This window comes from Gavia stellata, chromosome 2 (genome assembly GCF_030936135.1).
Source record: "Gavia stellata isolate bGavSte3 chromosome 2, bGavSte3.hap2, whole genome shotgun sequence".
NCBI classification, from domain to species: Eukaryota; Metazoa; Chordata; class Aves; order Gaviiformes; family Gaviidae; genus Gavia; species Gavia stellata.
Genome location: NC_082595.1, coordinates 95,982,668 through 96,008,802, shown reverse-complemented (window position 1 = coordinate 96,008,802; position 26,135 = coordinate 95,982,668). Strand labels below are relative to the sequence as shown.

General features: G+C 38.9%; 1 protein-coding gene across 2 annotated transcripts in view; it reads right to left on the bottom strand.

Moving 5' to 3' along the window:
• ASAP2 (ArfGAP with SH3 domain, ankyrin repeat and PH domain 2) overlaps nucleotides 1-26,135 on the bottom strand; it is a 98,820-nt gene that overhangs the window by 12,246 nt on the left and 60,439 nt on the right. For both annotated transcript variants that reach the window (XM_059829828.1, XM_059829820.1), the window contains exons 12-23: nucleotides 20,565-20,652; nucleotides 18,648-18,696; nucleotides 18,372-18,538; nucleotides 16,901-17,034; nucleotides 16,068-16,162; nucleotides 14,185-14,374; nucleotides 13,659-13,744; nucleotides 13,342-13,457; nucleotides 12,797-12,864; nucleotides 10,238-10,351; nucleotides 2,673-2,928; nucleotides 61-210 (exon numbers count right to left, since the gene is read on the bottom strand). In XM_059829828.1, the coding sequence (XP_059685811.1) occupies nucleotides 61-210; nucleotides 2,673-2,928; nucleotides 10,238-10,351; nucleotides 12,797-12,864; nucleotides 13,342-13,457; nucleotides 13,659-13,744; nucleotides 14,185-14,374; nucleotides 16,068-16,162; nucleotides 16,901-17,034; nucleotides 18,372-18,538; nucleotides 18,648-18,696; nucleotides 20,565-20,652 (1,513 nt within the window). The remainder of the gene's footprint in view (nucleotides 1-60; nucleotides 211-2,672; nucleotides 2,929-10,237; nucleotides 10,352-12,796; nucleotides 12,865-13,341; nucleotides 13,458-13,658; nucleotides 13,745-14,184; nucleotides 14,375-16,067; nucleotides 16,163-16,900; nucleotides 17,035-18,371; nucleotides 18,539-18,647; nucleotides 18,697-20,564; nucleotides 20,653-26,135) is intronic.

The following is a 26,135-nucleotide window of genomic DNA, read 5'->3' as shown; positions in this document are numbered from 1 at the left end:
AAATAAGCCAACTATGATTAGATACAGCAGAAGGGAAAACAGGGGAAAGTGGAAACATACTTGTAGATGTTACACGCAATGGCGGCACAGGGGGATGAATAGCTGGTGGATCTGATGAAGACCTCTGCCTGCTTATACTTTCCACTCCTAAAGAATTTGTCTTCCACACTGCATTAGATGAAGAAATTGTCTGAATACCACTGCCAAGAACTGAAGGCTGAACTAAAAAGAGAGGAAAATACTGTATTATTATTATTGCTTACCCTAAGCACAAAGTGTTAATATTCACACCTGTGCTTTTAAAAATGGTGCAGCTAGACTGCTATATTCAGCAATAGGAACCACGGCCATCCTGCTGGAATGCCAGAGCAGAAATCAGAGACTAGTGTAAAAAAAATCACATAGAAGTTTCAGGGTCTTACTAACACTTCACCTAAGTAAAATTTGTCTCCAATCATTACTTTAACATATGTCAACACTTGAAAAAGCAGAAATTTCTCAACAAGAAGGCAGAAGGCAATTTTTGCTACCTTCTTTAATCCCTTGACTGATAGCTGTAATCTTCTCAGGTATGCCAAGAAAAGGACCTCACTCTCACACGAGCATTAGCAGGCATTAGCAGAGGTCGCTGACTCAGAGTGAAACATCAGTTTTGACTTGAAATTGACATAAAACTGTAATTCTGAATTTCACCCAAACAAGAAGGTATAATGTCATGAAACAGTTACAAAGTACTATCTCTTCGGGTCCTCCTAAATGACTCCATTCTTAGCCTGAAGAGCTGCCTCTCCATTTCATAAAAACACACTACAGGTTTTCTTCATAAAGCCAATATTTTGCACATATCATGCCACTTCTCCCTACTCAGTGCATGAGCATCATATTAAGAAAAGATGAAACAGAGTAAGGTATGAATAAATATTAGGTTGCAGGGAAAAGCATAAAAAGCTCAGAAGACTTGGAGAACAGCCTTAAGCTAAGAGGATAAAGGAGTAATAATACGTCATAACATCAAAAACATCAGCAATCAACAAGAAGCTAAGACTGATGATACTATTATAGCTTTTAACTAAGAATATAAAATAATAGGCTAACACACTGCTAGAGTAAAGAATACGAGCTAATAATCTAAGCCAGGGACCATGCTTTCTTGGTGTGAATTGCACTACACTGGTGCCAAGAAGTCTGGGGTTGGGAATGAAATTAAAATGTCACTCTTTGAAAAGTGTCATTTAATCAAGGGCAAACAGTGGGTAAAATAGTATGTTCGGCCATGATTAAAATAATATCAAAGGGTAAACCAGTCTTTTTAACTATCCAATTGTATTACTAATTTAGAGACAGAATCTAACAGTTAAATAGACAACGCAAGCTCCTTGGGTGAATTTTCCTGTTTGGTGGCAGAAACATTCCTTTCCATTAAGTAAGAAAAGTGTCTAAATATTAAGCTTAGACTTCATGCAAAAAACGTTAGATGAAAGGAATCCCACCTTGATTAAGTTTTACATGCCTTTTTGAAGTAACCCAATACCATGCTGTTCTATTGTTCTCAGTTTTTCTGCCCCCAAAGTAACATATTTTCATCTGACTTTTATGCTGCAGCCATTCCTGTGAGACCAATAACTGACTTATCATATTATACAGATGTTCAATTTGCCATCTCAGACACAATCTTTGGTGTATGGAGTCTTGCATTCTGACCTCTGCACAGTGCTCCCAAAGCCAGAAGCCACTCATCTGTGCCTAGAACATTCCCCACTCGTATCTCCTCTTACAGAGTCTGAATTACAGCACCATAGAAAAATCATGTGTTTACACAGTCATTTTTCTTGAATTTAACTTTACATAAATTTAGAATCTATGAAAGCTGCTGGATTAATAAAGGTATTAAAACAATGAAACATAGTGAACATGTACTGTACAAAGAGGACCTATACAGATTTCTCCACACTTCTTTAATATGATCCAAACAGAGTATATATGAAGATAAGAATGAAGTTCACAGCATCAGCTTTAATGGTAGATTTTGCAAGCACACTACCCTTCTGAACTGGGATGAGAAGACCTGTACATTTTACATTGTTATGCTGATCAGTGTATAACCACTAATTGGCAGTTACATTTTCAGTCAGCTACCAGTTCTCTAAATCATCCCGTTCTGCACATCATGACACTTATACTTTTATTTCAACAACCTTGAAGCATCTATTTATTAAGAGAAGACTTTGCAGGGTCAAAATCTCTCATGTTCTGCATACATTCTCCATTCTTCCAGGTCTTAAACAATTTTCCACAGCAGCCAAATGCTATTGAAATTGTACGTTTAAATTGAACTCTGACAATGACATCTTCAAGAAACAGAAGTATGAAAAGATGGAATATAACAAAAAGAAATATTGCTGAACTAAATTGACTGCAGCCCTCTTTTTAAGAGATTACCTGGCCAGTGTTTTCCCAAACACTATTGTGTACTTTCTTGCAGGTATACTGAAAATCAAACTCAGAATAGGTTGTGCAGATTCACTTCAAGTATATAAAATGAAGTCATCGATAAACTGTTCCTATACTTACCTGTGCAAAATAACTATAAAAGAAAACCTAAAAATGTAATAATAAAAAAAATGTTATGATCCCATTCTTCTAACATACAACAATATTTTCCGGTATAGTACCTTTGCCAATATTCCTTGGAGGTAGAGGAGGTGCACTACTTGTTACAGGTACTGAAGGCTGAATGGGAGGTGGACTGCCACTGAGTATTGCTCCATATGTTTCATTCTGCAATATACTTGGCATAAATCCTCTTTGCTTGTCCTTAGCAATGTTCGCTGCATCCCTTGCCAAGGATGCTACATTAGGCTGAAGTTGATTTGATCCAAGTTGATAGAAGCTGACAGGCCTGTCCTCTCTCCGATTGGGACTGGGTTGCTTAAACACAATAACAAAAGTAGTCACTGATACCACATCAGTTGTACTCATTTTATTTATTAGTTGATAGAAAGTTATTAGTTTCTAGAAAGAAAAAAGGCTTCTAAAATGTATTTTTGTTGCTTTTAATATGTAATCTGACACCTACATTCCGCCCTCTTCAAGACAAAGTAACTGTGCACATTAACAAAAAGAAGATTAAATGTGAATTGCATTTCAAAACAATTATCATTTTCTCAGATAATACTGTATCCTTATATACATGGGACTATACTCCTATAGATAGTCAATACAGATCACAGAATCACTAAGGTCGGAAAAGACCTGTAAGATCATCAAGTCCAACTATCAACTAACACCACCATGCCCATTAAACCATGTCCCACAATGCCTCGTCCACACGTTCCTTGAACACCTCCAGTGAGGGTGACTCCACCACTTCCCTGGGTAGCTTATTCCAGTGTCTCACCACTCTATCAGTAAAGAAATTTTTCCTAATATCCAGCCTGAACCTCCCCTGGCGCAACTTGAGGCTGGATCAAGTAAAGTTTCCCTGCATAAAAATACCAGGCAATATTTTCAGAAGTAAATAAACAACTGAAGAACCTAAGCCTCATCTGAAATTCAGCAGCGTTAGATCCCAAATAGATGATCATGATCTCAAAACCAGGACACAATTGCATCTATGTATTCTACCTGTAGCTCAGCCTACAACAAATTAGGAGCCAAAACTTCTCATGAACTCTTTTTAGCTAACTAATATTGCTGGACAAGTTCGGGAGATTACTTCAGTTGGCAGCTGGGACGGAACATTGCTCATCCCGGGCACATTATCAAATGAGATCTAATTAGTTGTCTTTGAGATTTACAGCAAGTCATCTGCTTGCTATGCACACTTAGCATTATTTTTCCTCTTTCAACAGCAAGCATAGTAATTATTGTTATCAAATGATAATTAAAAGAGCTGGAGTTACAAATTCATGTGGCTAGTACAGGAATGGGTTGTAACAATCCACAGCTCAGAGAGCATAAATATGCCTTTAGAAATAAGTGTTAGATAAACACATCGCTGATGTACTGTTTGTATGAAATTAAAATAACCATTTATAGTAATAGCATTCAGGCAGAGTAAAGACTTAACATCAACAGTATCACAGATAAGCAATTGATTTTCCTCTGAATATATTCAATGCTTACTCTGGATTGATCATGTAGGGCCTTTAGACATGTTATAGCACAGCATTATAGTTCAAAGATTTATCAGACTGATGTATGTGACAGCCAGACACATTAATCCCTACCTTTACTTTGGCTTAGCAGCCTCAGTCCTCAGTGGCTGATACTCTCCATTCCCTGACCACTCCACTGTCCTGGTTCTGGTATTTGTTTCAGCCCACACTTGCTTCTGCTTTCTAAACCAGCAGAAAATTATTTTTTGTTTTGTTGATTTAGCTTTTCACTGCTTTACCGAACTGAAACAGCTCAATACAGGGACAAATGTGTGCCAGAATCGAGGCAAAAGGTGAGGTAGGACCAGGCAGCTGGGGTGTGGAACAGCAGCAGAAAACAGTTGGCTTGTCTTAGCCTTCTTTTAGGTTAGACTGCCTTTTATATGAAAAATTCTGGACTAGAAGAACTTCAATTTCAGACATGACCTTTCCTGACAAAGATTACAGAATCTATTCAATTGCTTTACCAGAAAGAGAGACAAGCTCAATAGCTTGACATCTATAAACAGAACTCTGATGCGATCCTAAGCAACAGCAGTATTCACCAGTCCATTCAATGTAGGCACAGACACTAGTCTATGATTAATAGTCCTTAATCTCCTTTCAAAAGTCCCTGTGGTATAAGCCTATTAATAGTGGGCAGTGAAGTAGCAGTTTCATTACTTTAGCCTCACTGCTGAGTAGCAGATATCTTCCCATACGAGGTGGAGCTCAGGGACTAGCCAAAAAGAGAACGCTCAAATGCAGAAGGCAACTGGCAACAATGAAGGAGGTGAGAGAAAAAACAGATCAAAAATACAAATTTAGAGTGTCCCAGAAAGGGACTTCCTAGATAACTATTTGTAAAGTACCCAAAAGGTTTTGCAGCTGGAAAAAATGAAATCTCTAAAACATAACAGAAAGTTTCAAGCTGCTTTATCAAAAGGGTCATCGTTACTGCTGTTATTATCTGGATGGTGATACAATATATAGGAATACATAAATACTGGGATATAATATGAAAGCTCACCCAGAAGAACTGGATTTAGCAGCTCACAGATTCCAGATTCTTGCACAGATACCAAAATTCTCAAGAAAAATCTGAAGAAAATTCTCAGAATGTAGCAATTGTGCTTTGAAAGTGATGGCTTGTGACACATTTTTGCTCTTTTTTGCTAACTCTAGTCCAAGTCAAGCACCAGAGGTAATAGCTGTCTTGGATGAAAGAGACAGGACACGGGGAGAAGAATCCTATGCAGACAAGATCTTGCAAAACCAGTACTTTGCAACAGAGGAAACTTACTGATGTCAAAATTAGTTTCCAAAACATTAAGCCAATTCAATGATCTGATGGTCTATAATTTTTAAAGACATTCTGTGAAGGCCAAGAAAATGAACCTGTAACTGTCAGGTTTTAATATTTCTGAAAACAAAGAAAAACCCAAACATACAAGATTCGGTTTTACATTATTAATGTAAAATTAATTAAATGTAATTAATTACATTATTCAGGGGGCTGCCTAGGGTGAGTCAGTCTGCCCCACGCATCAGGCTGTTGGTTTTGCAGGTTGGCAGCGATGAGATTGCACAAAGTAGCCTAAAAGTGATCAAGAGGGACTTCAGAGCACTGGGGAGACTGGCTGAGGGATCGGGAGCGCAGGTAGTATTTTCCTCAATCCCTTCAGTGGCGGGGAGGAACACTGAAAGGAACAGGAAAGCGAACCTGGTTAACATGTGGCTGAGAGGCTGGTGCTGTCAGAGGAATTTTGGTTTTTTTGACCATGGGGCGGTCTACACAGCACCAGGCCTGCTGGCTGCAGATGGAGTTCAACTATCGTCAAGAAAAAAGAAGGATTCTCACTCATGAGTTGGCGAGCCTCATCGAGAGGGCTTTAAACTAGATTTGAAGGTGGAAGGGGATGAAAGCAGGCTGCCTAGAGATGAGCCTAGGGGTGGCATGCTGATGTTGGGGGCGAAATCGATAGCCCAGCTCAAGTGCATCTACTCCAATGCACACAGCATGGGCAGCAAACAGGAGGAGCTGGAAGCCGTCGTGCAGCAAGATAGCTATGACGTAGTTGCCATCACAGAAACATGGAGGAACGACTCGCATGACTGGAGTGCTGCAATGGATGGCTATAAGCTCTTCAGGAGGGGTAGGCAAGGAAGGAGAAGCGGTGGGATGGCTCTCTATGTTAGGGAGTGTTTTGATCGTACAGAGCTCAACGATTGTGACGACAAGGTTGAATGCTTATGGGTAAGGATGAGGGGGAAGGCAAACAAAGCGGATATCCTGCTGGGTGTCTGTTACAGACCACCCAACCAGGATGAAGAAGCTGACGAAGAGTTCTACAAGCAACTGGCAGAAGTCTCACAGTCGCAAGCCCTTGTTCTTGTAGGGCACTTGAACTTACTGGGTGTCTGCTGGAAATATAACACAGCTGAGAGGAAACAGTTCCAGAGGTTCCTGGAATGTGTGGAAGACAACTTCCTGACACAGCTGGTAAGGGAGCCTGCCAGGGGAGGTGCCCTGCTTGACCTGCTGTTTACAAACAGAGAGGGTCTGGTGGGAGAAGTGAAGGTCAGAGGCTGTCTTGGGCTTAGTGACCATGAAACGATAGAATTCTCAATTCTTGGCCAAGTAAGGAGCAGGGTCAGCAATACCACTACGATGGACTTCTGGAGGGCAGACTTCAGCCTGTTCAGGACACTGGTTGAGAGGGTCCCTTGGGAGATGGTCCTGAAGGGCAAAGGGGTCCAGGAAGGCTGGGCCTTCTTCAAGAAGGAAATCTTAAAGGCGCAGGAGCAGGCAGTCCCCATGTGCCGTAAGAAGAGCCAGTGGGGGAGACGACCGGCCGGGCTATACAAGGAGCTTTTGCTGAGACTCAGGAAAAACAGGAGAGTTTATCACCTTTGGGAGAAGGGGCAGGCAACTGAAGAAGAATCCAAGGACCTCGTTAGGTCATGCAGAGAGGGAATTAGAAAGGCAAAAGCCCAGCTAGAGCTCAATCTGGCCATGGTCGTAAGGGATAACAAAGAATGTTTTTACAAATGCATTAACAACAAAAAGAGAGCCAAGGAGAATCTCCATCCTTTACTGGATGCGGGCGGAAACACTGTCACCAAGGATGAGGAAAAGGCTGAGGTAGTTAATGCCTTCTTTGCCTCAGTCCTTAATAGCCAGACCACGTATCCTCAGGGTATTCAGTCCCCTGAGCTGGAAGACAAGGATGGAGAGCAAAATAAACTCCCCATGATCCAGGAGGAAGCAGTTAACGACCTGCTATGCCACCTGGACACTCACAAACCTATGGGGCCTGATGGCATCCACCCAAGGGTACTGAGGGAGCTGGCAGAGGAGCTTGCCAAGCCACTCTCCATCATTTATCAACAGTCCTGGTTAACAGGGGAGGTCCCAGATGACTGGAGGCTTGCCAACGTGACGCCCATCTACAAGAAGGGCCGGAAGGAAGATCTGGGGAACTACAGGCCTGTCAGCCTGACCTCGGTGCCGGGGAAGATTATGGAGGGGTTCCTCTTGAGGGCGCTCACAGGGCACGTGCAGGACAACCAAGGGATCAGGCCCAGCCAGCATGGGTTCATGAAGGGCAGGTTCTGCTTGGCCAACCTGATCTCCTTCTATGACCAGGTGACCTGCCCAGTGGATGAGGGAAAGGCTGTGGATGTTGTCTGCCTGGACTTTAGTACAGCCTTTGACACTGTCTCCCACAGTATTCTCCTGGAGAAGCTGGCGAATTGTGGCTTAGACAGGTGCACTCTTCGCTGGGTAAAAAACTGGCTGGACGGCCGAGCCCAGAGAGTCGTGGTGAATGGAGCGAAATCCAGCTGGCGGCCGGTCACAAGCGGAGTCCCCCAGGGCTCAGTTTTGGGACCGGTCTTGTTTAATATCTTTATCAACAACCTGGATGAGGGGGTTGAGTGCTGCCTCAGCAAGTTTGCAGATGACACCAAGTTGGGCAGGAGTGTTGATCTGCTTGAGGGTAGGAAGGCTCTGCAGAAGGATGTGGACAGGCTGGATCGATGGGACGAGGCCAACTGTATGAGTTTCAACAAGGCCAAGTGCCATGACCCAAGTGCAGGACCCAACAACCCCATGCAACGCTACAGCCTTGGGGATGAGTGGCTGGAAAGCTGCCCCACAGAAAAGGACCTGGGGGTGTTGACTGACAGCCGGCTGAAGATGAGCCAGCAATGTGCCCAGGTGGCAAGAAGGCCAACGGCATCCTGGCCTGTATCAGAAATAGTGTGGCCAGCAGGAGTAGGGAGGTGATCGTGCCCCTGTACTTGGCGCTGGTGAGGCCGCACCTCGAATCCTGTGTTCACTTTTGGGCCCCTCACTACAAGAAAGACATTGAGGTGCTGGAGCATGTCCAGAGAAGGGCGACGAAACTGGTGAGGGGTCTGGAGCACAAGCCTTATGAAGAGCAGCTGAGGGAACCCCGGTTGTTTAGTCTGCAGAACAGGAGGTTGAGGGGAGACCTTCTCGCTCTCTACAATTACCTGAAAGGAGGTTGCAGAGAGGTGGGTGTTGGCCTCTTCTCCCAAGTGACGAGTCATAGAACGAGAGGAAATGGCCTCAAGTTGCGCCAGAGGAGGTTCAGGCTGGATATTAGGAAAAATTTCTTTACTGAGAGAGTGGTGAAACACTGGAATAAGCTGCCCAGGGTGGTGGTGGAGTCACCATCACTAGAGGTGTTCAAGGAACGTGTGGACGAGGCATTGTGGGACATGGTTTAATGGGCATGCTGGTGTTAGTTGATGGTTGGACTTGATGATCTTACAGGTCTTTTCCAACCTTAGTGATTCTGTGAACTATTAGCAATTCATGCCCTAGCTGAGATGGGGGACTTCACGAGAGAAATATTAAAATGCTAAAAGTTATAGAAAAGAAAAAAGTCCAATTTCATTATCCAGAGGAGAAAAGGGTTTTTGTTAGCTACTTTCAAGAGGAAAAAGAGGTTGTGCTAACATCTGAAGATTAACTAATATAAAGCCTATTGTGTATTCCTTGCACTTTATAAAGGAAGCAGAAAAGGCATAAGCAATTATAACACTGCACACACAAAAAGAACAAAAACATGTGTTCAATCCTTATGTGGAATACTTCAAATTATGAAAGTTTTAGAAGGTCATTAGTATTTAGGAGCCTTATCGTCATTTCAAATTACTTGGCCCCTAGAAATCCAAGCCGTTTTTAAGTGTTGCTCAGGTATCAAAACATGGTATTTTCTTCCCTGTCTGTATGTTTAAGTGCTTAAATACTTTTTGAAGTTGGTCCGAAATTGGGAAATTAAATTTTGAAAATGCAATGAAGTTCCTATGCTACTGGAATACTTTGTAATACTTGTAATATGACCATCCTTGGAGATATTCATGAGCCATCTGGATATGGTCCTGGGCAACTAGCTCTAGGTGACCCTGCTTTACCAGGGGGTTTGGACCAGATGACCTCCAGAGGTCCCTTCCAACCCCATCTATTCTGTGATTCTGGACCCAAAAGCACCACAACAACACCAGAAATTTCAAGTATGAAAAGGGAGAAAAACAAAAATATTGTTACATGAAGATTCAGAATTAAGACCCTACTCTGCTATTAATGGACGTGGCTTATTTAATGCACAAGTTTAGTTCCACTGAACACAAGCCAATGTATAAACTGTTCCAAAATTAAAGCCATCGACCAGAACTGTTTCACAAACATGAGGAGATACTATAAGGTGCCTCTCTTTGTAAAAGCAATTTTCCTAGCTTATGTTAGTTTTGCTTCATGGTCAGAAGATCTAAATATTCCTGATGTATTGAAACAAACTGTTGACTCCATTAAGAAAAAGGTATCACATCTGGCTAATCATAATTTGATCATCACCACATGGTCATACGTTTTGTACCTTATATTAAAGAGGAAAAAGAAGACAAACTATAATTTACGGAACTAAAATTTAAGCTACTACATTTTGCTACAGAACTTTATTTCACAGTGTCTTCACACCTATAGTAAAAAGTAGTGTTATTGAAATCATCATGAACATCATGCTTACACAGATATGTGTACAGAAAAATAATAATGTATTGATACAAACCTGCAGCTTTTCATCCACATCATCATCACTTTCGTCCAGATCTTCATGGAGTAACCGCCACTCATATTCTACATGAACATGAGAATTAAATCTTCCGGACAATGCTTGAGTAAGCTAAGGAAGAAAAGATGACTGTTGACACCTATGCTATGCGCAGTACTTATTTTTAAAACAACATTTAAAACCAAACAGAAATCACATATAGAAGGAACCTTGGTTTCAAAGTACAAATATTACTTTTATTTTAAAAACAGATTTCAGTAATTTGGAAAGTTACTGCACTGGGGTAAGTTTTAAGAATTAAGCTCTGTGACCAAAACCAACACAAATAAATCAAAAGCAACTAGGGTTTTCATTAGCCGTTGTAGATCCATTCTCCATTGCAGGTCCATTCTGAATTTTCTGACAATAAGCACCACATCCTATTTGCTTTGATTTAGAAATTGCAAGTCAAAGAAATTAACTGCCATGACTTTTTTTTTTTTTAATCAGACTCACTTATCAAGAAGCCTTGACCCTACTAATCCATTTTTCTTGCTTACTGAAACTAGTGATGGTAGCCAACTTCTCTTCATAGAACCACAGAATGGTTTGGTTTGGAATGGACCTTTCAAGACCATCTAGTCCAACCCCCCACCCCCCGCCATGAACAGGGACATCTTTCACTAGGCCAGGTTGCTCAAAGTCCCATCCAACCTGACATTGAACACTTCCAATGATGGGGCATCCATAACTTCTCTGGGCAACAAGAGAATGGCCTTCACCCATAAAAAGTACTTTAGGGATTAGATTTCAATGGGACGTCAGACACTTGTGCATCTGGGACTAATAGCTCAAACAGAATCATCCCCTGGCCACAAGAAGATTAGCATTTCTAAAGCATCTAAAAAGAAATATAATTTTCTTCTTAAAAGCATATAACTTGATATAAGCATATAACTATTTATAAACCCTGAAGGGAAGATGGGCCCAAGAAAGCTGGTTAATATTCAAGGATCACCTCCTCCAAGCTCAGGAGCGATGCATCCCAACAATAAGGAAGTCAGGCAAAAACACCAGGAGGCCTGCATGGATGAACAAGAAGCTCCTGGACAAACTCAAACACAAAAAGGAAGCCTACAGAGCGGGGAGGCAAGGACAAGTAGCCTTGGAGGAATACAGAGAAATTGTCCGAGCAGCGAGGGATCACGTTAGGAAAGCTAAAGCCCTGATAGAATTAAATCTGGCCAGGGACATCAAGGGCAACAAGAAAAGATTCTATAGGTATGCTGGTGGTAAAAGGAAGGCTAGGGAAAATGTGGGCCCTCTCCAGAAGGAAATGGGAGACCTGGGATATGGAGAAGGCTGAGGTACTCAATGACTTTTTTGCCTCAGTCTTCACCAGCAAGTGCTCAAGCCACAGCACCCAAGTCATAGAAGGCAAAGGCACGGACTGGGAGAATAAAGAACCGCCCATTATAGGAGAAGATCAGGTTTGAGACCATCTAAGGAACTCAGTATTGGGGCCAGTTCTGTGTAATATCTTTATCAATGATCTGGACGAGGGGATCGAGTGCATCCTCAGTAGGTTTGCAGATGACACCAAGTTGGGTGGGAGTGTTGATCTGCTTGAGGGTCGGAAGGCTCTGCAGAGGATGTGGACAGGCTGGATCGATGGGACGAGGCCAACTGTATGAGGTTCAACAAGGCCAAGTGCCAGGTCCTGCACTTGGGTCACAACAACCCCATACAACACTACAGGCTTGGGGACGAGTGGCTGGAAAGCTGCCCTGCAGAAAAGGACCTGGGGGTGTTGATTGACAGCCGGCTGAATATGAGCCAGCAATGTGCCCAGGTGGCCAAGAAGGCCAACGGCATCCTGGCCTGTATCAGAAATAGTGCGGCCAGCAGGACCAGGGAAGTGATCGTGCCCCTGTACTCGGCACTGGTGAGGCCGCACCTCGAATCCTGTGTTCAGTTTTGGGCCCCTCACTACAAGAAAGACATTGAGGTTCTGGAGCGTGTCCAGAGAAGGGCGACGAAGCTGGTGAGGGGTCTGGAGCACAAGCCTTATGAGGAGCAGCTGAGGGAACCCCGGTTGTTTAGCCTGGAGAAGAGGAGGCTGAGGGGAGACCTTCTTGCTCTCTACAATTACCTGAAAGGAAGTTGTAGAGAGTTGGATGTTGGTCTGTTCTCCCAAGTGACAAGTGATAGGACAATAGGAAACAGCCTCAAGTTGCGCCAGGGGAGGTTTAGACTGGATATTAGGAAAAATTTATTCACTGAAAGGGTTATCAAGCATTGGAATGGGCTGCCCAGGCAGGTGGTTGAGTCACCATCCCTGGAGGTATTCAAAGGATGTGTGGATGTGGCACTTAGGGATATGGTTTAGTGGTGGACTTGGCAGTGTTAGATTAATGGTTGGACTTGATGATCTTAAAGGTCTTTTCCAACCTAAATGATTCTATGATTCTATTCCATCTGGAATATATTCATTGAATATTCAACTGTAAACTATTAAATATTCAGACATGATTCTGCTTATAAACGCACAAACACACAGAAAGATGCAACACTTACCAACTCTTCACAGTGAGTATGTTTTAAGCGTTTAGCTATATCAAGTGGCGTCTCTCCTGATTCATTAGCTATATTACAGCAAAAAAAGAAAGTTATGATGATAGGCATCACTATTAACATGTCCATTACTAAAGATACAGACAGACCTGCAGGTACATAGCGAATTACTAGACCAATTAACTCCAAAATTAATCTCTTTCCTTCATACGTAGCTCCACCTCATACCAACCCTCTGAACATGACCAGCAGTAGCAACTCAACATGCCATATATATGGAACAATAGCCATGAAACAGCAGTACATAACTCAGCAACACGGTATCAGCTGAAAATCTTGGTACTTATCTAAGTTTCTTTAAAAAGCAAGTGTAATGTATAAGTCAATTTTAAACTTGAAATAAACAGTGAATATTGATTTTTTTAATGAAGATTATATTCACAGAATTATGGTAAACAATTGAGGAGAAAATGCACTTACTCCACCTTCACTGTTTCTTATCTGAAGCAGTGACAGATGTGAAATTGAAGTACACATTACCCTTTTACCTATTTCAATAGAAGCCTTCCCTCTCAGCAGCAGTTTGAGGCACTCAACGTTGTCCGTCAGACAGCAGTAATGCAGGGCTGTGCTACCTTTACATGTTTGCTTATCTAGATTGCCACTATTGGAGTACAAGAAAGAAGAAGAAAGCTGATTAAACTCAGTTTCCTACCCTATATTAATAAACCTCTCTCATTCTCAAAGAATAAAATTACATTTGCAAATACTAGAATTAGTTTTAGTATTTGCATTCATTTAGTATTTGTATTACTTGACAGAAAAGCAGTATCAATAACATTTTAATAGCTTTCCATACACTTACCTGTTCTGGACTAGAAAGTCAACTATATGAAGGGATGTTCGATCAACTGACCTAACAGCAAGGTGAAGTGCTGTTTCATCTTGCTCCTAAGAATACAATAAAAAAAGACATTTGTTTCTTCTGATCTACAGAGAAGCATAAATTTTATTAAGACAGAAATTAGATCAATTAAAACATTTAATTTCAAAATATTCAAACATGCTACCATTAAAACATCTCTTGTGAAGGCTTTTATTGCTTCCCTTTTGTTCCTTTAAAGTAAACAAATAAATGGGTTGAAAACAAATAGATTATTGAATGATTTCATGTTTAATGTTTTAATACATTAAAATATGATAGTCTTTGGAAACAATTTTAGATTAAACTATTTAGTATCTTCTTCTGTTGTTGCTCAATTACATCATCAAAAGGATGTTCAGAACAGTGTTTCAAATCTTATTTTCAAATAAGAAAAAATAGCCCTTTTTAATTAATGAAAGCATTTTGCACTTACAACAATTTGTCTAATAAAATTTACAACACTTACATGGCCATTGGCCAGTGGGATTTTTTCTGTGAGATCCACACCGTCAGCATATACTTGGACTAATCCAAGAATGTCTCTTGATTTGACAGCTTCACAAAGAGCATGTAATTTAGCTGCATTGTCAGCATGCTTCTTCCTTGCATATTTTCTCTCAATATACTTGGCAGTAATATAATCTTTTCTTGCATTCCTGAAATTGAATATAATTTACTTCTATAACTTTTAGCAGAAGATACACATTAGAATTTCCATAAATACAGTCATTTGAAATAAAATCTGGGAAAGACTATTTCTCATCCATTATGATAATTTTTCTTCTTAAATATGCACATAAGACATGCAGTCTCATATTTCCAGTATGAAATGTAGCTACAGAAGAGGAATCAAATATCCAATAAGAGGACAGACCATGAATTTTCCCTTCTGAACTCTGGTGTGAAGTTGAGATCAAGATTACCCAACTCTATGTACAGAAGATACACCAAAGCTTCGTAATGCTGGTTTGCTAACTGCAGCCTGGCAGGTTTATGTTTACCTGACTTGTACTCCTACACATGCTGGAAAGGGATGGAAGGCATGGGATACAAAAATCTGTCTTATAACTCTGTACAGACTATCCAGGCCTTAGATCTGTATTCACAGCAGTTAGTATATTCTGTAAAGCAACTCTTCACCACAACCATAACAGGGAGGATGTATTGGAGTTTTTAGTTTCACCCCTAAACTGAGGTGAAAACTTAGTACACTTGAAGCAGCACGAGTTATCACTTTTGCTGTTGATACCCAGCTAACAAATGGCTACTCCTCTTCCCATCACAACATGACAGGAGCTTGCATGCCTCCCAAAGGCATAACTCCTTACCAGCTCTTGGGATGTACACAACATGGCACAGAAGACATTTAGCAAAGCCATACTTTATCATCTAGATACTATATAGTGGGTAAAAAGAAAAAAACCCTAAATAATAATAAACTGAATCAATGGAAAGCTTTTGTTCCTAAAGCATATGACAGTATTCCTTCATAGTTTTTAAGAAGTGTTTGTCTTCAGGTTCTCATTTCATTAAAAAAAAACCAAATTTGATATGTAGATGTACCAAACTAAATGATTTTTTTAAAAAATCATTTTTTAGAAGTCTTCTTATGCTATTGATTTAGCATTCAGTAAAATTATTAGTAATTTTAATTATTAATACTCTGTACTATTCTTGTAGTAAAAAATAATTTAAACTGCATGGTTTAACACTGGTTCTGTCAGAATGGTGAAAGTCCAGATTAATGTAAAAATCAGCTTTATCTAAAGCCAATTCTTCTGGGTTTGTTTCTGCATCATTTACTAGCTCTTTTACGATGAAGTAGTATCCAGCCAAGTAGGCAGCTGTCCTTGCTGTGTCTCTGCCATCACAGTTCAGTGTTTTTGAGGAATTAAATTAAATGTTCTGTCTTTATTTCACACAGTTATGGACTTAAGTCCTAGGTGTAGTTTCTAAACGCTAGGTGTTCAGTATCTTTCACGTGGAATGTGTACCTTATTCCAATTTCTATTTTGTGTTTAAATAGCACAAAATTAATAGCTTTTAATCCCTACCCTTGTGTGTCTTTAAAATTCCCAACAAGTCATGTTTAATTTGTTTTTGTCCCACAAACCATGATTCAGAGAGTTGGTAAAATAATCCTTACTATTAGGGAAGGTACAATCAGACAAAAATTCAATAAAACAAACATGAAAGCATCAGAAAAAAGGTTCACTCCTTGGCTATAAGGCTACATATAAGACATTATACATCTTCCATGGCCTGCTGGTGCAAACCGTAATGGCACAACCCATCAGCAATATTAAATTAAATGCCTGCCTTTTTCAGAAGTAGTGGCTCTTTACTTACATATCGCTGCTTGGATTAGGTTTGACCATCTCATCAACTGGCAGACAGAATTCCATAATCTCATTAAACCCAGCATTCCCAATATTCTTTGCAAGCTGTTAAAAAAACAAATAATCCACAGCTCACTTAATAAACATGTTCGGTTATTGGCCATGCACATACTAGTGGGAGGACACAGGAAAATGGGGGTTGGGACTTTTTGTTTCTGATTCCCAGTTCTGCTACTATGTCAGCGATCATGAACAGATTAGGTACCTTTTCAGGTGTCAGTTTTCAGCTGCAATTTAATACACAAACAAGTAACTGCAGAATAATACATCAAGACACCAGTTCATACAATAAATGCAAAATACTTTGTGCTGGGTAAGAACACACATATAAACTGTCACAGAGCAGCTGATATGTGGTAATGTCTTTGTGTAGCAAAGCTGAATACATTTTCTTCTTTTGAGGATTAAAGTTCTCTTCTAAAATAATGCTAAATAATTAAAGGGATAAGTATTTGTGAAGTCCTTCAATTTTTAATTTGAGAGGCACATTTATATGTCATACAGCTGTGTTCTTTTAAAAAGCAACCAAGGGTAAAAAGACTTGGAAACACAAAAAATATGAAGCCTCTACTAATTTAAATTCTAAGATCAGGCAAAGTTTATAGTAAGACACTATGTTCTAGGAGGTTCCCTTAAACCTGAAGAATTAAGCTTTCTTAAATTATGTTTATCCAGAGGCAACTTTCAAGATTAGAACAACATATCATTAAAGTGAAAAAAATATACTTGTGTTTTAAGTATTTTATAGTACTATTTTTACGTTAATAAAAGCAATTTGATTACCAGAAGTTCAGATGTTCCCAGCACATCTAATGTAAGTGATTGCATTCTGGAATAGTGAACACCAAGTTCTCTATGGATTCCTGAGCATTCAATGCAAGTTAGAATTCCCAGATTTGTTGAAAGCCAGGTAGGATCTGAAACAGAAAGCACCCACAGAATTAGAATTTGTTCAGGTAATTATTTCTTTCTAGAAAATGTAGTATACATAAATGAAATTCTGTAAAATAAGATTCCTGTACGAGAATTTTCAGTTTTTTTAATTTATGTCTTTACATTTACTCTACTGGGAAACAAACCAGGATTTTTTTAATGGTGAAAGAAGTGAAGATGCAAAATTTTTTTTATTTATTTTTTTTTTTAAAGGACATCACCCTCCAAGCGAACTGCTCCAACAGTCCAGCTTGTCATTCTCCACATGGCTTTCAGGAACTGCATTTTTCCCACCACCAACATAATGGTGTCACATTCTCAATTGGGGGTATAGGTGCAGTACAAAATGAAATAAAAATGCCTAAAGGGGTTTCTTTTGTATTTCAAGTATAGACTTTACTTTAAGTGAGGCAGCAGTGATTCTGAAGTATACATACAGCACCACACTACAATGGATTCTCACTCAACTATTTCAAACATACTAAGGCTCATTCCTCTCCTTTCGTTACCCCTGCTTGTCTTTTCTCCGGGTATTTTGCATTCTTGCTATAACATTCCCTCATCTTCCACACAAATAACTAATTTCTGAAGATTTAGACAGCTTAGAAATTAATTTATTTGATAAAGGTTTGGTAGTAGCTATTTAGAATCTTCTCCTTCAAAGACAACAGGATTGACTCTTCCCATAGTTTTATACAGTATCTATTGCTGGAAGTTACCATTGATTTATAAAGTGCATACAGCTTCAGTTCTGATGTTTTCAGCTACTGTTTTATTTAAAAAAAAACTTAAGTCCTGCAGTGTCTCTGTAACATAAAAGAACACAGGAAACAGCAGGATTTAAAAAATAATTTGAAGAGGATTAAAGTAGAAAATCATCGATCAACAAAACCAACACTGCAAACCAGTCAGCAGGTGCATTCTTTGCATTCTTTTCCAAATGAGAGCAGTCTTAGACATATTCCCTGGCTCACTCTCAAAGTCAAACACAAAAAGAAAAAAAAAAAGTATTAGGAAAATGCTTGAAGTATCTTACCTAAATACGGGCTAATAGAATAAGTTCAATCGATTTAGATAAGCAAAAGTTACAATTAGCAAAATACATGGGAGAAAAATAAGCTTCTTGGTAAATTTTCTCCCCACTGACAATATGCATATAGCAAATCAATCTTACTAAAGTAGTGCAATTAAATTGTTAGCATATTCTACTGTGTGTATAATCTTTGCGAGATAAGTAGAAGTGAAAGCATAAAACATCAGCTTAAAAACTCTCACAAGACACAGAATTTTTACCAATTAGAAATATGCTTAATTGAGTCACCTTGTGCTCCACAGTCACAACATACATCATTTCCAGTCATCCTCTGGACTTCAGATATAATTTCTTTTGTCAGTTCCTGGACAATATTATTTTCTCCTGTGTTATCATCTCCTTTGAATGCATTATTTAAAGCTTCCTCTTTGCTGTTTTGTAGCACAGATGTCCATCTAAAATGGCAGTAATATTTTGCTATTAAATGTTTCAGCACTTCTAAAGTTCAAGGTAACGTCTCAGTAGAACACCAGTATCAGAAATAAAATTAGCAAAGTAACTCACATTTGACATTCCTGCTCATCCTCTGCTTGAAAGTGGTATGTCCTGTCGTCTGCACAATAAATAATTCACATTGTGATTACAAAAAATGATTGAAAAACTTATTTTGCAGAAATCTCTCAGAAAAATCTAGAATTAATTGTTGTGTGACTCCTGAGGTCCCTAGTCTCATCACTGAAGTGTTCACAGGCAAAAAGTCTATTTAGTAAGTTTCACTCATACCACCTACAGTTTATCTATGTTTATACCTATGTTTACACAAGGTGGCTTGTCACTTTTTAAACAGAAACTGTTTTCTTCAGTGCTGTGCTTCTATCACATAAGCAGCAGGAGAGTACAGTAATTTTTCCATGTTCTAGATATAACCTCAGTAATCACAAGTCTAAAGTTCTGCTGGGGGTGGTGGTGTGTGTGACTAAAATATAGAGTCCATATTTGAGTTTATTTGTGTAAATAAGAAAGATTTAAAGTTTCCAAATGACCTCTTAAAACCACAGTAATCAAAAATGACAAAACAAATTTGACAGCCACAACGTTCAAAATACAATCAGGATAAGCCCCAAGCTGTTTCAATTAAATTGAACTAAAAAATTTCACTTTACTACTACTTTTGTAATTCTACGCATTGTTATCATAGTGTACTATTAAAGAAAAAAGGATAATACATTTTAAGTCTATGAAACGAGATATGATACAGTTTGGTGATTGAGTTGGAGTTAAAATTAGTATAGTTGATGAGAACAGAAGTAAAACTACTAGCAAAAAGATATTCTAGGTTGAAAATTCCTTAAGTTTGAAAAATATTCAGGCAAAAAGATATTAAAAGATAGTTTCAAACATGGTGAGGATACATGAAAGGACAGAAAGGAAAATGCTAGATAAAGAATAAGAGATTTTATCTTGCCATGATACAGCAATTTACAGTTTTTAAGAAACAACAAATGTTTTTAAACTCTATAGTAAAACACAGTGAAAAAGTGATCTGGAGAGGCTAAGAGGCCAGTTATGCCTTGTCATATGCATGATGGGACAAATGATAATGTTGTGATAAGCTGATATTGGGCAAAATGTGACATGGTAATCAACAAAGAAAGAAAGTGCAAAAGTAAACAGGGAAGACCACTTGCTTGTGCAGAAATGGAAAAGCTGTATATTGCATACATAAGTACTAGTCTATTAACGTACGTAGCATATCTTACATTTACAAATAGAAAAGAACTTTATGCTCTGACAAAGGAACAAATGAGGAATAGATTTATATTCTTCTCACCAAATAATTTGAAATATATATATTAGTAATGTATTTTTATTGAGCCCATAAATATAGTACTAAAATGTACCAGTGAGAAAACAAAGGAAACATTCTACTATACAATTGCACATCATCCCGTTCAGTTCCTCAAATTATTCAGTTTTGGTGTTTTTAATATGTAGACTCTTTATGTCACCTTTATAACTATTACAAGATAACAAAACTAAAAAAAGTTCTCAGTATTTTCTTCACAGTTCCATAGCAACCACTGTTCTTAAAATTTAAGAAGTTTTGTAGTGTTTTAAAAGCTTCTTCTGATCTTGTACAAAAGCCATAACTTTCCAAGATGATCAGCTATGACATTTTCAATATAAAGAGAGATGTCACAGCAAAAATATTGTTACTCTATTGTAAGGCAGCACAAAATGACACAGAATGAAGGAGTAAAGATAGCTTCAAAACCAAGTGGTTTTCCAAAGAAACAGGTACAGTTAGTTGCATTATGCTAAAATAAGTGAAATGGTAAACTGTCATTGGAAGGGCATTTTATAAAGGGAAGCACTCTACAATTGTGAAAATGTTTAAGTGGATTATTGACACATCTATAGAAATAATGCAAAACCCTTTGATATTAGCTGCAAATAAAAAGACCTAAACAACAAACCTACGTGATATGAGGTCAAAACATTTTTTCTCCTCAGGGTTTGTTTTCACTTGGCAGGTTAACAGATTGAGCTTTGCTGGAGGTCGGTTAGCCTATTTGAAGATAAAGCATACACATTTTAGTATATTAATACTGACTGAGTCCTGCAGTCCAAAAACATGGGATAACATTCCCCTGGCCAAAAAGACTTGACAAATGGCTGTTATTCTTATTTTTATGGTACCCAGGTTTTGATTCATGTTTTCTTCTGCATCATGGTTTGTAAACTACATTTTCTTATATTTGTCTGTTTTGTTCACTGATAACTGGATAGACACTAGAATTTTGAAAGGGGACAGGGGTAAAATCACTTTAATTATCACTGCTCTGATCACCTTACCAGTAACACTTATCTGAAGGAATCAGGTATGACAAAGTGACAGATTAACTTTACATACGTTTAATCCTCTAACATTTAGAAATACAGTTTAAAAAAAATTAGTTGTCTGGGTTTTCAATAATCAAACAATTTGACTCCTGCTAATGTCTTTGAAGGGAGCCTAGATAACCAGTTTAGAACAAATGCTCAATTTTTAAATCACTAAAGGGACACACTGAAGGAAAATAAGAAGTTTGCACAGAGAAGTCTTGCAACAAACATATGCAAAACTAAACTGAGATAGTTCATTACCAAAAAATGTAGGGAAACAAAATGTATTCTATAATGATATATGTTTTCTAGTCAAGTTCCTCTCAGCTATTTCAGTTCCTTATTGAATGAAAAGTGGCAATGTTTTACTAAAAGGAAAATGCACAAGCAAACTTCTTTTTGAAAAACTCTCATAGAGGCTACAAAGACTTTTCAGATAGCATCTCTGTGCTACTCTCTTCTTTCCCTTAACCTGTCTGTCCTCAGACTTGGGGTAGGACCTAGTAAGACATTGTTTGCAACCTTGACCTAAGGAATGGCCTGCACTTGCTACAATGGATAACTAGTTTCATTCTTATTTTAGAATAATTAAATCAGAAAGCAGATTTAACTAGAGAGGCTCTGCTCTACACAGTGATATCCGAAAAATAATAATTTGTTTAAATCATTAGGAAAGTACTATTATAAAGATAGCAATATACAGAAACACATTACCACACCTATTGTTGCGTTCTAACAATTTTCATCTGTCAAGTCGCTAAAACAAGATTTAATCATCTAAATAAGAACTATTATCTAATGAAGCTGAACTACCACATAATGTAATTAACTTGCAATGAATCGTAAGAAACGTACATCATCTCAATCTCTTCTAAATTTATCTATGAAACATTTCATTCAAAAAAGGAGGGAGAACAAGTCTGAAGAGTACAGATTTCCTTGAAACAATCTGATAAAACAATGTAGCTGGCCAAAAAAGAACAACATCATCATTATGTCTGAAGACCAGTAAAAAAATCAAAACCATGGAAAAACATAAGAAGGGAAACAATTACGTATTTTTTTCCTGTTTAAAAAAAAAAAAGGGGAGAAAAAAGAAGCATGGTGTCCTTGAAAAACAGCATGCCCATGCTTTGCCCAACATAAGCAGCAGACATAACAAAGTCATGCGTGCTTTGAAACAACAAACCTGCAGGTCGCTTGCTGGGCACTGTAAAATAAATTGTACCCAAGAGAGGTTTTGGAGGCAGCAACGTAACAATTAATTGACAACTACATTATTTACTAAGCAGAGAATACAGCTTTTCAAATTCCAGACATCCCTTTTAGTAGTAAAACTGCATACAGTTTTCATTATTTTAGCCTATCAACAACAAGAGTTCTTTGTAACTAGAAGCATACGAGAAAACATCTTGAAAATGCCAGCTTGGGCCCATTTTCTTGGTTATATTTACATATACTTATTATCCACAGCATTAAAGTTTCCAGTGTTTACATTTTAAATGTAACTGTTTGTCCAAGAAGTGTCCAGAAGCTGCATATAATGAAAATACAAATTAAAGCAAACAAAAATCAAAATACAAGGTTTGGTAAACAAGCCACCGGGCAAGTCATATATACCTTTCTCACAGGCTCTATGAGAACGTAAAAATGCAAGTAAATTCAAGTTAAGAAAGAATCCACTTGCCCTGGGAACTTTGGATCTGAAGCACATTCAGGACCTAACTAGTTTTCTATAACTTACGAAATATGAAGTTGTAAATGGATCTACTGAAATGCTTCAGAGAAGTCTGAAGGACCAATATACACAGAACTCACCTCTCTGGAGAGGAGACTGCAGCATAAAGAACTCCGTATCAGGATCTGAGAACCCAAAGAAATGGCTGCAACAACCTAAAATATCGTGGGCCAATGTGCTGATCTTGGAATCCAAACATATTCCAAAGCTTTTATCGGAGGACCTCCTAACCTGAAGTCAGCATTAACAAGGGTATTAAAAAACCCTGACACCTTCGCGTGTGGTGGATACCACCGGATTCATGCTTTTATTCTGTGGCTAAAGAACAGCCTTTCCCCACCTGCCTCACCAACACACGTCCACTACTTGGCAGACAACACGCTTCAGTTACACAGCAGATGCTGCTTGGGAAGAAGTTAGAGCCTCCAGACAAAGGGAGGGCAAGGCTCTATAAATTCCTTAGCCACACTAGGCTGTAGTAGATCCAGACATTTGGCAGGATTAGGAAACACTAGAAGTAGAAAATGGTAACAAATGCGTAATTGCTATTACACTATTTGTTTGAAACCTCTTGGTTTCATTTTCCTGCTTGAGTCTCTGATTAGACAAATGTCAGACTACTAGTGAATTTTTGGACATCCATGTTAACACACCAACACCCTGAAAAGATGTGCTGTCACCTCTCATGCCACACACGCAGACTTCAGCATCAACTTGTGTTCCTTCCTGGAGAAATTGTAACCCTCCATCCACCAAAACTGACTTCTTATATGTTCTGGCAACAGACAGCAAGTGCAGGAATCAAAATGTTAGGCCTCTAAGACAATACTGAGGAGAGCCATGATACAGAGCTGATTTTTACAAAAGGCACGAGCAAATGTGTCCGCTTACTGAACAGACTGGTTGGCTGATTTCATCGTGCATTTTTTCTGGCTATCACAGTGATTCACTAAAGAATCAAAAGATTAAATCTGATTCTTTTGCCTTCAGATTGCCCTGTTAATCATAATATCCGCTCTCGTGAGACCCCACCTAGAGTACTACATTCAGGTCTGGGATCCCCAGCATAAGAAGGACATGGACCTGTTGGAGCAAGTCCAGAGGAGGGCCACAAAGACGATCAGAGGGCTGAAGCACCTCTCCTATGAGGACAGGCTGAGAGAGTTGGGGTTGTTCAGCCTGGAGAAGAGAAAGCTCCAGGGACCTTATAGCAGCCTTCCAGTACCTGAAGGGGGCCTACAAGAGAGCTGGAGAGGGACTTTTTACAAGGGCAGGTAGTGATAGGACAAGGGGTAATGGCTTTAAGCTGAAAGAGGGCAGATTTAGATTAGATATTAGGAAGAAATTCTTCACCATGAGTGTGGTGAGGCAGTGGAAGAGGTTGCCCAGAGAAGTTGTGGATGCCCCAACTGTGGAAGTGTTCAAGGCCAGGTTGGATGGGGCTTTGAACAACATGGTCTAGCGGAAGGTGTCCCGGCCCATGGCAGGGGGGGGTTGGAACTAGATGATCTTTAAGGTCCCTTCCAACCTAAACCATTCTATGATTCTATGATTAAAGTTTCCAGCAGTAAAGAAAGAATGTCTCTCTTATATTCCTTTTTTGCTGACAACTAGCAAGTTCCATTTAAGCTCTTTAAACACAAATCAACTTTGAGGAATCTGAGGTTCTTCAAACGTAAGTTTTTCCCTTGTGACTTCTTGATCTGGAAACCACTTAGGAATTCCTATTTACATGGTTCATCCTACTTCTATCGTTGTTTTTTCATCCATGTACGTTAAACTGCAGTCAGGTAAATGTCAGAAAATTTCCAACTGCTAATAATTACACAAAGGAGCAGTGTCTGGTTTTCCATCAACCATTACCTTGCACGTTGCTCTATGAATGCTAATTTCTTTGAAGCTTTGAGTTGTTTAAAGTGTAACTTCTGCACATGTGCCAACGCAGACGTGTATTCAGCATTACAGCTGGGTGACTGACAGAGAACCATGCATATTCTCTGCATCCATACCAGGAGAGCACTTGGCAGGCAAGTTTAAGTCAGAATACAGCATCTGCAACTGCCTGAAGATCGCTGTTCTAGAAACTAACTGAAAAAATAGTCCCTCATAAAGAGAGGCTACATGAACAAAGAACAGAAATCCATGAAGAATACTTAGCCTTTAAAGGAAAAGCATTTACAAGTTTGTATTTGATAAAGCAAACAAAACTGACAACTGAATTTCTGAGAGGTGGTTCATTTTGATGAAGAGCTGGGAAGAGAGAATAACACATCATATTTTAGAGACCAGGAGGTATCAACCCTGAGAAAGCTTGGAAATCAATGTTGTTGCTTCAGACGTCTCAGAAGACATTCAGAGCAGCCCAGAAAATTCTTAACAAACAGAAATCGCTTCTACCCCTTTCAATGTCTATGAAACAAGCATTAACTTTTTACTCAAAACTGCCATCAGTACATACTGAGCAAAGAAGTAAAAATACTTTTTAGGAATGTATTTGAAAACAGGAAGGTACTCTTTTAATTTTGTAATATTAAAAGATCAAGATCAAATCTGTGAAACCCACATATCTAAACTCACATTTAAGTATCTACCTTAGCAAATGTTTTCCAGCTACAGCTCCATCGACTTCAGTGGGAACTTACTGCTTCTAAAAATGTTAGACCATCTGGTAGACAGCTTATAAAAAGAGAAGTACAACAGTATCTTGATAGACTCAGTAACTGTACTTGCATGTGAAAGATTTAAAATTCTGCTCCACAAATGGATTTTGTAGCCTCTGCCAGCTCTGAGCTGCCCTAGCTGTACTCCTGCTGGTACCACTACAGCATATCCAATGCCAAGCGCATTTACAGCACACAGAAACACCAGTATAGAAGAACTAATAGACTCTTCTCTGACAAAGACACACTCGTACGCACTCAAATGAGCACAGGGATAAAGTGGTGGACAATTCCAAAGCCATAGTAATGACTGTACTTTGCAGGCCTGGTTTTGCACTCTTCCTTAATTCCTGGCTGTCAATTCAGAAGGCAACAGCTTGTGGTTAGATGCACAAATGAGAGATTGATTCATTTTTGCTGCCAGGGTCAACATGTAGTCATAGCAACAGGCACAACAGGATAAAGAACAGAACGGATCATAACCGCATCAAGAAACAGGGCTGTTTATTAGACCAAGAATGGGAAATACTGTCACTGAGTTGATTTTTGCCTTAAGAAAATTATAATAAAAGTTTTGAGAAAGCAATATAAAAAGAGCAAAGTTATGGGAAAGCAAAAACAGCTGAGTTCAAAGCCAAGTGTAAAAGGTCCAAAATATGAAGGTATAAAGTTTTAAAACTTTAAGTATAAAAATTAAAAGTTTGTTAATGTGTTTCAAATATTGGTAGCAAAGAAAGAAGGACTTCTAACTCTTTATCTCCTGTCATT